At 41.8% G+C, this 12,250-nt stretch overlaps 1 protein-coding gene across 4 annotated transcripts in view; it reads right to left on the bottom strand.

Annotated features, from left to right (window-relative positions):
• sox6 (SRY-box transcription factor 6) overlaps window positions 1–12,250 on the bottom strand; it is a 131,896-nt gene that overhangs the window by 7,829 nt on the left and 111,817 nt on the right. For all 4 annotated transcript variants that reach the window (XM_056412917.1, XM_056412918.1, XM_056412915.1 and 1 more), the window contains one exon: window positions 6,738–6,843. In XM_056412917.1, coding sequence (XP_056268892.1) covers window positions 6,738–6,843 — 106 coding nt within the window. The remainder of the gene's footprint in view (window positions 1–6,737; window positions 6,844–12,250) is intronic.

The raw sequence follows: 12,250 nt of genomic DNA on the forward strand, positions 1-12,250 counted from the left end.
CGATTCTGCAACGCGCTGTTTCTCAATCAGGGCATTCACAATCAGCATGAGAGAGTTTCTCTCAGTATTAAACTGTACATCAGGCTGATAAGCATTTCTGTTTGCATGCGCATTTGCTTCCTTTTATATGTAAGATGTGAAAGAATTAAATAAAAGCAGTATAAATATTTAAACAAACAAAAACATGTTGATAAACAAGGCTTGAAAAATAAGACAAAAAAAGCCTCCCATATGCTACGATACATCTTTAATGATCTCAAATCTGGAAAAGAAAGCTTGGGATGACTCATGCATATTTCATCATCCACATGTGAAGCCGTCTCATTAGAGCATTCTACGAGCAGCCTTGGCACACGTTACCTGTGGATTGATTTCTATTATTATTTCAGTTGATAAACAAAATCAAACTCTTAATGAGTAATGGAGGGCTGTGCAGAGACATTAATTCCAAATCCACAGAAACCTCGCTTTGCTCCAATCACTGAAGATGCTGCTGCACCATTTCAGCCTCAGGAGATTGAATGTTGTCACTAAGGAAAAGTGTATCTTCTTTTGAAAAGTGTTATGGGAGACAAGTAGTGAAAGGGCAATATGTGCAGAGACAGGCACACACACACAGCGGCTGTACTGGAGGAGCCCACAACCACCTCCAGTGTAAAGAGACGGAGGTGCGGTGGAAGTCTGGTTTCTGCTCACAGAGAATGTTTGAGGTCCTGCTGCCCATCTTTGTACCCTGTCAGCACAAAGAACCCCCAAATCAATTTCCACCAAAACATGTTTAACAATCAAACAGCCACATCGGTGATTGCCGTCATATGGGAGACCGCTGGAAATGTGTTCTCACATTGTGGCTCTGTACGAGTGGCTCCCCAAAGGATTCAGCCCTTTTCCAATAGAAGTTAACAGTCACAATAATAAAATAATTTAGAAAATGTACTTTATATAATACTATAAAAAATACTATATATATATATATATATATATATATATATATACTTCTTTTTCGGGGGGGAAAAACCACCTCTTTACATTTTCGTTTTTTTTCTTCTTCATTTTTATATTCCTAAAAAAGAAATTACCTTTTTTCATAATTTTAAACAAATATATATTCAAAAGGTCCTACATTATTATGTCATAAATTTCATTTATTTAGTATTTTGACCACATAGTGAATCATATATTTAGACTTTGTTCTCCTTTTTTATTTCATATGATAATCTGCATAAACCTAATCTGAAAATCCCTTCCCTCTGCTCAGTCTCTCACATACAGGATGCACAAAGATACTGAATCGGAACACGGAGGTATTTTCTTTGACACTTTTCTGAACTCTGCGATTACCATCTCTTGTTCTGCCTCCAAAAAGTCCATAGGCCCAAAGCCATCATGAATTCAGAAATAATACACTACCTTTGCTGCCACCGAACCCCACAGTACGTTAATTTCATTTAGCATGCACTCACTGTACAGGATGAATTGATTTCACTTTGTTTGGTTTTGACAACCATGTTTATTGTGCAATGAAATGTGGTGTGGCGGAGGGCTGACAGTATCCATCAACGCGGGGCAATCTGCTGACTGCCGGGGCCAGATGAAGGTATTCATTAGCTCAGGAGCGCAGCGCTCACTCAGACACGACAGCCAGTGTCTGCGCCCCGGGATCGCTTGCTGTAATTTACGATGCCTCCCGTGCCATTACTCTATCACTGACACTGATTCAGCAATTTATATACTGGTGTGCATGCATATGGGCAGAGGTGAGCTTCTTACAGGGAGGGGGACACAACAAGCGCCTGCCATCAGCTAGTGCCACATCCATAGTTAGCCAGGAAACCAGCCACGTGACTTGGTTCATTGGAGGGAATCCGGATGAGGCATGGTTTTTGCTCACATGATGGCACATGGAAAAGTGCCTGTCTGATGCTACAGAAAGCAGTCGAAACGAACGACAGCAATGTTACATCATCGTCACCTGTGCTGAGGCAGGTGGCGTGGCCCTGGATTTCTTTTTTAACAAAGTAATGAAGGTATCAAGTTGACTCAGATGTAAGGCTGCCTCTGCGAAGCCAACATCTTACCACACTTCGACCTTTGACCTGATATTATCATTAACTCCAAGCATTAGAGTACATAGAGTTTGGGAAGTGGCCGTGTGAAATATAAGACCATGTAAGCAATTTGTACCGTACTCAGCCCCAATAAAATATATGACTTAATCAGAGGCATCCGGCACATTAGCAGCCAGCCTCAGCAAATCCCTAGAAGCTGCTAAATGCAATTTACTGCAACATTGTTTCTGTCTTTTCATTGAAAATCATGACACTGGTCTGACATTTTGCAAATGAGCATTAACATTAATTTTTTTCCAGGAGGTGCAGGACATTTAGGAATCAGTTAGTTAGGTGTGTGATTGTGTAAATAAACACAGATGTTTAGCAGTGACAGGGGCAGCCCCCCCGGGTGGTAGCTGGGGGAGAGAGCGAAACAGAGGGAGTGCTGCTTAATAGAATTTATTGTGATTCATGAGGCCTGCAGCTCAAGTGTGACAGAGCAATATGGGAATCCTCTTTTAATTTGTCTCTCCTGGAAACACTGCAGATGAGCAGCATGAATTACAGTGAGAAAGAATGATTGTGTGTGTAGGGGGGGGGGGGGGGGGGGGGGAGAGAGATAATAAATGGAGAAGCAAGAGCGGATAGGGACGAAGCAGATACAAGGGGAGAGAAATAGAGAGAGAATGCAGTGAGTCCCAAAAAGCCGATCACACCTGTGAGCTGCAGGCTCAGACTCGACCATGTACCAAGCCAGAGGGTAGCACTGCCCCTGCCGTCCCCTCTCCCCCCCCCCCCTTTTCTCCCCCTTTACTCATCTTTGTTCTGCGGGCAGACACATAATGTCACCCAGGAATCCGCTCAAGAGGACGAGCCTCAGTGAGCCGGCAACAATCACGCAAACCGTCCAAGCCCTCCCTGTTGGGATCAGATCTAACACCTCTGACTGAAGGCATTTACTGCTGACTCGAGAGCCACTCCCTCAGAGCAGGATCAGGTGAGATGAATGTGTACGGACAGGAGACAGCGCTCGGTGTCCCTGTTCTAGCCTGAGCTCATTGCATGCTAATTAAACCATTACCAATTACAAGTGATATAAGCCCTATTATAACGTGTGAATCCTTTTCTTCTTTCCAGTTAGGAGGGTTTGAGTTATCTGGAGCACTTGTGTGTGAGTGTGCGTACAGGGAGCAAACGGCCTACCTGTTTTAACATGCAGGCTATGGCTTTTACTTGTGTCTACTCTTTTCCTTCTCATATGCATTGAGCTTAAAAGTGGAATCTAATCTTTCACAACATCTTAGCTTTGTGAACACAGAAGGAGATGCACAGAGCAATGTGTCCTTCTGGGGGTACATTTCAATGTGTCAACTTCAAAACAGAACTTTCTGACTGATTGTGTTGACCTTTTCGTCTATTGTTGTTGCCACTTGTTAAATCATTACGTCTGAGCCTCCTCATCTAAGCTTTCTTCGAGGAAAAGCAATAAAAGTCAGAGCTTGATTCCCACGGCCTCACAGTGGAAGAAAAACAACAACATAACCTCTTCAAACAATCAACTTGAATGAAACTCCGAAACAGCTTCAAGCTACCGATGTAAAGGAACCCGTCAATGTAACAACAATGCAACACTACTGTTCTTCTCATCCTATTCCAGGAGGACATTGTTGGAGACACTGCTTGGCTAAAGCCCCATCGTTTCTCACTCTACGGTTGATATTATCACACTGGGCGTTAAGATTTATTCTGTTTCCTGCCTCCACACATCTCTCAACAACCTCTTTGTTCTCTGTGGACTCTCAGTGATGGGGGCAGTTTAGACAAACACAAAACCTCAGCTACACAGAAACTCCATACTGCCATATGCGGATGAACAAAGGTCCTGGCTGCGCTGAGGCCTTTGTGGTATTTGGTAATGTTTTTTTCAGAGCTTAAAAGACTTAATGAATTTGTGGGGGTTCTTGCATGTGGCTCGCAGCTTTGTAAAATTAAGGAAATCCTATCTATTTCCATTCCTTTGCCACTTTTTTTCCTGAAGTCTTTAGGACTTTGGAAGCTGCATGGTTCGCAAATATTAGCTTAAGTAACCAAAAGCTTTCTGTGTGAACTGCTGTGATGACAGAAGTCCGCTGTACTCTGGGCCGACTCTATGTGGCCGCTCTGTTCTGGAGAGAGAGCTGCTACACACCCCGGGGCTTTCACACCCTATGTTAGGCCTGGGAGGTACACCCAGTAATTTTCCTTTTCATGAAAGTATACTGTGTGTTCTGAATTACTGAGGAAAAAGTGTGAGATTTCAAATTAAATTCCCTCCTTCTGCACCAGAGTGGTAACAACAATAAATTACATGTGTGACTTAAGTTATGAATTCATGAAGTTCTCAGTTAGCATTGATTTGGCAATATGCAGGTCAAAAGACACCCAGATGTCTAGGTTAAAACTGATATAGGTTGAAAAGTAACAGTGACAAAAAATACTATTTTTATGTGAAACAGATGCTGAGTACATGTTGAAATATAGTTTTTTAAATGTCATTTAAACATCTGTGATATTTAAAACCCTTTTCTTGACAACACACTTTAACCTGGTCAAAACCCTGACATTTGCATGACCTTTGAAATCAACTAAGCAAATGAGAACTTTTTAGGTTGCTGAATAGAGCACACATAAGGTGCAATTAGATGTATACTGTATGTTTCTATATATCAAGGTGTGCCAGGGAGCAATGCCTCGATGTGTCCACGGAGCAGAAAATCCTCACAACAAGGATTTAAAAAATGTAAACATGTTCTGAGAAGCGTAAACACTTTGTGGTTCACATCATAAAACCAGGTTTCACATCACTCAACCGTATGTGTTTTCCTGTTGGTGAAGCTGGAAGAGACAGACAGATATATTTGTGGCAAAAGAATAAATGCCAACTGTGTTTTTTTTGTTATGTGCACTGCTCTGGCTCATAGCCATTTCCCTTTGGGAAGAAGACCTCTCCTCTCCTCTAACCTCAGCTTGCTCCTAATCCATAGCCCACTGGGAACACTGATGTGAGGCGTCTGGCGCAAGCCTTTCCCTCGGCCCTGTGCAGGTCTTAAAAGGAAACAACTGCCCTGGTGTGCGCTCTGTTTCAGTCCTGAGTCCACAGTAGCCACAGAGACAAGGTTCCCACTGGGAGAATGAGAGCTGGAAGCACATCTGTCCGAGGAGTCAGACGGTGGGATGGGATCTGCTGCTGTGGCTCACATGGGAAACATGTCAATGAATCCACTAAATGCACCTCTATTTCGCATCGTCACGGTGGGTGTGATGTGAGAAGATATTTGCTTTGGAGTCTGTAAACACACTTTTTTTGGGAGTAAATATATATATATATATATATATATATATATATATATATATATACACTACCGTTCAAAAGTTTGGGATCACTTAGAAATGACTTTATTTTTCAAAGAAAAGCACAGTTTTTTCAATAAAGATAACATTAAATTAATCAGAAATACACTCTCTACATTGTTAATGTGGTAAATGACTATTCTAGGTGGAAGTGTCTGGTTTCTAATGAAATATCTCCATAGGTGTATAGAGGCCCTTTTACAGCAACTATCACTCCAGTGTTCTAATGGTACATTGTGTTTGCTAATCACCTTAGAAGACTAATGGATGATTAGAAAACCCGTTCAATTATGTTAGCACAGCTGAAAACAGTTATGCTGGTGATATAAGCTATACAACTGGCCTTCCTTTGAGCTTGAAGTTTGTAGAACAAAATTAATATTTCAAATATTAATCATTATTTCTAACCTTGTCAATGTCTTGACTATATTTTATATTCATTTGATAAATAAAAGTGTGATTTTTCATGGAAGACACAAAATTGTCTGGGTGATCCCAAACTTTTGAACGGTAGTGTATATATATTGTAAAAGTCTATGTGAACCAATTTTGCAGGAGCAATTCTTTCTATAACTGATGGGAAATATGTGTGTAAGATGCTATTTAACGAGGTTGATGGGTTACATTGTCCTGAGAAATAGCTGTCCTTCTGCCTTGAGAGTCTTTGAGGCATCAAAGATGAGTCAGAACCATTTTCCTCTTTGCTCTCACTCTGAAGTGCCATGGAAACTGACACAAATATTTATGTCTGACAAACATTGGTGCACTGAGGTCCGTCTTGCTCCTGTGTAGGAACCAGCGCCACAAAGGGAGATGACGTTTTGTCACACTGGTGAAACCTGAATTTACACCCCTGTGCCCCGGACCTCAAACAAGCCCAACAGCAACAGGAGCTGAGCTTGGAAAAAAGCCAGCTTTGTCCTCAGGCATCCTTGTCCTCCACTCACCTACCCGTGAAAACCTCGGAGCCACGGCTCATTTCAAACGGCTTTAACCCCAACCCCCACATCTCCCTCACACATACGCACGTTTCTGCACGCGCCCATGCACTCTACCTTCAACACTAACTTTGAGTTGCAGGCTTTTGTCAGCCATCAAAACTCCTTTTGCTTTCAAAGTTTCGAGATAATCCACTTAATTTGATTAGATCATACGCACAGAATTGACAGAAACTTTGAGTGCATTTGTGTGGGTCAGGAGTAAACACAAACACATCATACTTAGAAGTCATCATTTACAATTCCGTGCAAAAGAAGAAGAAAAAAAGAAGAGAGAAAATCACAAATATGGCCTTACCGTCAAGATCCTCTGGCCTGGTGAGGTCAATAACTCTGTGGCCGATCTTTACTTCCTCACCCAGCTTGCCAAGGTGGTGCCCCATGCTCTCAAAATGCGCCCTCTCCTACAGGGAAACACAAACAGTCAGGTACACGGACAAGCACACACACACACACGTTTGTACAGTGATAGAATTGTAAAAATAACCCCATCAGGAATCGGAAATTTGAAAAGAAAAAAAGTGTCTTTGGTAAATAAAGGTTCTTTTGAAGAGCTGCTCTTTTGACATGAGCTAGATGTAGCTTTTTCCTCTCTCATCTCTATTCAGCAGCTGCTATAATGGATGACAGGAGGCAGAGAGACAGTAAGGGCCAGGGGTGCTGTAAATAGATTTACAGAAGGATACTTTGTGATCCGAGGCACACAATGGGGCCGTGGCCCTCTTTGCAGTGCTCAGATTTTCCTCTGTAATCTTCTCCTTACATCCTCCCTTCCAGTCTACAGTGCCCAGAGCTCAGCGCCCATCATTTATTCTGAGTTCATGCTTTAGAGAACACACCGTGTTTTCCCGTTTGTCATGTCGCTTTGTGCTCAGATTAAACTTGGCATCATGTTGTACTTGACGCACAATGAAATCCTGTCATTCAGCGCTCCGTGACAATATTAAATGTCATGTCCGTGTGCATTTACAGAATAAAATAACAGCTTTCGGGGGCCTCTGAATAGTTGCTGCACATTACACTTAATGTATTATGCAAGGGAAGAGTGCCGACTGCTGCTGGCTCCATTGTTGAATGACCTACTTCCTCCGTGAATACACAGGGCATTAGCAAAAGGCTGTCTTCCTCTCTAAAGACTCAACTAGGAGATGGACACTTTGACTCTGCATGATACAAATAATCTCTCCCCCGCTAGGTTTCGCCTGGATGACACTAAAAGCAGGCATGTTGCCACCATTCAGAAAAAAGCATTTGTCTTGCTCCCAGGGTGAGCGTTCAATCTCTGCCAAAGACGTACTGTCTGCACTGACCTCTGCCTCTTTCTTTTCTAAACATGCCTATCACATGCCGCCCAAACAGATACTCAGGTAGCCCCCACACTATACTAACAGCTCCCCTGGCACACACACCTACACACACATTCATTTGAGCTCCTACTTTGTAATGCATTGCACCATTTTGTTACTTTTTCACTTTTCACCCACAGGGAAGTTTTTTTTACCCACACTGACAGGTGAACATACGAAGAAATCAGGCAGATCTAACTATTGTAAGTGAAGATATTTGTTTTTATGGCTGCAATGGATGAATTTTTAAATATTTTCCTGATAAATGAAGTCAACCACAACCATCAGTAATTACAGCACATTTTTAAAGATATTAAGAAATCTGTTATTTTGTTCCCCTTTTGTTGTTCCTTTTTATATCCATAAGGGTTAAAAAGATGACAAGATGAGCGATGACAGTTAAAATCCATTTGAGGCCTTTCACAGTATTTTGATTTTCCTCATGCTTTTATTTATTCAAGAACTATTCCTCAAAAGAAAGGACTGCGAAAGAGACAGAAAGAGTGCTGCAATTTACCATCATACTTGAAGGAGCAGTCATTATTTATGGACAGCTGAGTGACTCTGATATACAATTAACCACTACCTGCTTATGGCCTGTGATTAGAGCCCGTCTATCTGACGGCCCTTTGCTTACTTAAGTGTTTTCTAATTATGACATATGTGGTGTCCCTGCTGGGCAAGAGGACGCTTTGTAAAGAGAAGATGGAGTACGGTGCTTCTCTGTGTCGCATTATGCATAAAGCAACACATACACGGAGCTGTATTCATCACCCAGCCATGTTATTGCTCTTAATGAAAGAAGCTACTAGTCCGATGACAAAGTGACTGATGTGCGATTAGCTGGGTGGGCAATGGTGCTACCTCTGATGTTACTTGGACAGTCCACTAGGAAGAGACAGCGCTCATGGATACTGTATCTCTGTAATAAAGTAGTCACCTCGTCCCTCTTCTGCGCTCCGTTGGTCCCTCATGATCAATCAAGTCCTTTTATAAACTCATGATCATTAAGCATCATGTTGGGCTGAGAAGGAGAGTGAACATGGCCCATCCATCAGTGAATGTCATTAATAACTAGCTCAGTGTTGAACTTCTTTCTCCACCGCACAAAGTCATGTGATTAGTGAACATCGGCACATTAGACAGCTGGGAACTGAATGAGGCTCTTGTTGAGGGATTCTTGGAGGTAACTTTGAGGTATAAATAATGACTTCATTTGTTGTTGTTCTATAGAAACATGTTCATATACTTAAGTCAGGAGGTTACATATTTTACATAAAGGGGTAGTGAATGTTCGTCTTGCTTCCTTGCTAAGCTAATTAATATCAAGATATCTGCACAATATGATATCATACATTTTCATAAAATTTTATATACTAAACTTAATATACTTATTGGTTATAAACGTGGTAATTTATATCTGTGAATTAGAATTAGAGTTGAAATTAGGGCCATAAATTATCTGCACAGCATCAGGGTTTTGTTTAAAGGTTTGAAAATATTCAGTGAACTAATGCTTCTTTACTGGCCACGCATCAAGTGCTGTGATAAATTAATGGCACTTTTATTATTTTATAGTGTCATAAAATTTTTACTGATGACTCTGACGCAGACAAGTAGTAAAGGACATGGAGCATCTCGGGGAAGGGAGCGTGCATCCGGCTGATTTAAAAAGGTGTACATCACAAGGGACCAACAAAAGATGAAAGAAAGATTTAAAATAAAGAGACAGGAAACAAAAGATGCAACAGTACACATTATTCCCCTCCCATTCTGACCACGACCGCTGGCAAACAAGCGGTGCCTCCCTCAAATGACTCCAGCATGCAGCTCTCCACCCCACAACTAAAATTATAGCAATACACTTTGAGCTGTAGTGGAAAACTGCCACCCACAATAATCTCATCAATCCTGCCTGGGAAGTCTTTTGTCTTCAAAGTTTAGGAACGGATGCATTTTGTTCAGTTGCACACGGCCGCCCACTGATGTCTCGTGTAGCCATGAGCATGAGTCACAGAGGAAGAGAGAGAAGTAGAAAGAGGATAGATAGTGGAGTCTCTGCAACTTCTTGGGCGAGGGAACCCAAAAGAGCCCTTGTCAATCTTGTAATGAGAGCTTTAATCTGGCCGGCCGCAGAACATGTGCCGGAGGCCTGCTGCTGTGCCCACAGGGTGTATTCTGGGCAGAGGCGGGTGGCGGACGGCCCTGTGCATTGTGCCTCCTCCTGCCCTATATTTAGGCAACGCATTGCCAATCCTCACACTCCTGCACTCTATTCTTTGTAAATAGCTCAAGGCTCTAGGCAAAGCCATATGTCCTGGGATTGTTCAAATAAGATGAAAGGAAAATACACAGAAGAGTAAAGTAGACTCTGGTGCAGATTAGCGAGTATGCTCAGTTTAACCATCTCAAACTGGATTAAAGTTCTCATTTAGCAATAAAGAAATTAATGCACCACTTTACAACAGATGCAATTTATGCTTTGTGGTCGAGAAAATCTTGACTATGATGTATCCCTTCATAAACAGACAAGCAAGGCCGTGTTGAATATTATGTGACTTGAATCTATGTCAGGTCCAACATATGCTTTAATAAATTGCTGTTATATGTTAATTCACCGCTGGATACGATATGATTGTTGCAATTAGCCAATGACTTTTATTTGTGTGATTTTGGGAACAAAATTAACCAAGATTGAAAAAAAGGAATAACTTAAACTAGACAATACAAGGACAGATCAAGTTGGCATATTTGCTCGCCAAAACCTTTTGACACCAGAATGATTATCTGAAGAGAAAACTGCTACATTTCTTTAATGCAGCTGGCAGGCGTGATGCAGTTTACTCCTTCCAAAATAACCAGTTGCCAACTTAAAGTCATATAATTGTCTGGTTATTTTCGGGCTGCTCAGTGTTCAGTAAATTACACGTGTAGCCCTTTCTGTGACAGCCGTAACCTCTTTACTTTGCAATATCTTTAAACCATAGGTTCAATATCATCCATGTTTTCTTTATGGTGGAAACCATGTGATTGCATATGTGTAACATTTTCTCCATTGGAAACTTTAACAGCTGCAGGAGCCCAAACAGCCACTTATGTGTGATAATGTGCAGAACTGGCTCTGGTCATATCACACACCTGGTACGTGGCACGTTGAAGGCAATGGCTCTCTGACCACAATACAGGGCTTTGTGTATCAAGTGTCAGTCATCACTGTGGTCTGTGGCCCTCAGAGCCTTCTCTCTGAGGGCCTCAGGCTAAACCCCTCAACAATCTGCCCCAGCCCTGATGGAGACAAAGACTGCACTTTAACATGGCTACAGCTCCTCACAGCTCAGCGCCTCATCTGTTTTATATTTTTAGTGTAACCAGTTGCAATGTAATTTATAAGTCTGCCGCTTTCCAGAAGTTTTTGCGAGTTTTGAACCATTTAAATGTTAAGTACATCCAGCCATGCGGTATAACCCACAGTTTGTTTCATGCAGGCTGTTGCCCTCTGTTTTTTTTTACCCGGAGCTTTCCCTTCGCTAAGGCTAATGCAGGCAACATCAACAGTAGCAGCCACAAAAGGCTGGCATCTGTTCTATAGTAGACGTCCTCAACATCACACAGAGCAGAGATGGCCCGCTATTCCACTCCCATTTGTACTGCCAGGGCATCACCTCATTTGTTTAAAACAGAGGGGGGAATGACCTTTAATTTAATTAGGGGCTGAAACTATGTTTATAATAAATTGGGAGGTAACTCTACTCTGGGCTTTCTGCCAATGTAATGTTTATTTTTTGTTTTTAGAAAAAGGATTTAATTATTCAAGATGAGCTACTTTTTGTTTGCGAGAAAACAAGTCAAACCCACAAAGTGGGATATTTCATTGCCAATTTTCAATGTGCATTTAGTCTAAGCAATTTGATTTCTTCTATATACTGTTGCGTCTACTTTGGGACATCCTTAATACATTATCCCTAGTTTGTTGAGTGCAGCACGTTGCAATGTTGTTTTTAATTATATTGAGATGTGTGTGTAGTATGTAACTTTCTCTCTGTGTGACACATTTGACTCCTCTGTTCTTCTCCACACTGCTGACATCGTTTGTGTTGGCGTCATGTAGTTTTACGGGTTTCCAATCCTCAATGATCCAGAACTGTTCACTGGGTCCTCTGGGAATATTAAGTTGGGCTGAAATCTCCTGCCTTATCAAACCCTCAGGCTGCAAACAGCTGGACATTAGAGACATGTGGCATTACCCAAAACCCCTTTCACAGAATGGACAAAACCTCAAGACTTGCAGCCATTATGCTTCTTCTGCAACAATACCATAGACTATAAATGGTCATTGTGGCCTATTCTTTTCCTCGCCCTTTGTTGTATGTGCCTTGTGGTGAGCGCGGCATCACAGGTCTCAGCCACCATGGGCCAGCAGCATTTCTGAGCAGAAGCTGGCCAGAATTTCCCCGTGTAAAATGAC

Source organism: Pseudoliparis swirei, chromosome 4, assembly GCF_029220125.1.
Source record: "Pseudoliparis swirei isolate HS2019 ecotype Mariana Trench chromosome 4, NWPU_hadal_v1, whole genome shotgun sequence".
NCBI classification, from domain to species: Eukaryota; Metazoa; Chordata; class Actinopteri; order Perciformes; family Liparidae; genus Pseudoliparis; species Pseudoliparis swirei.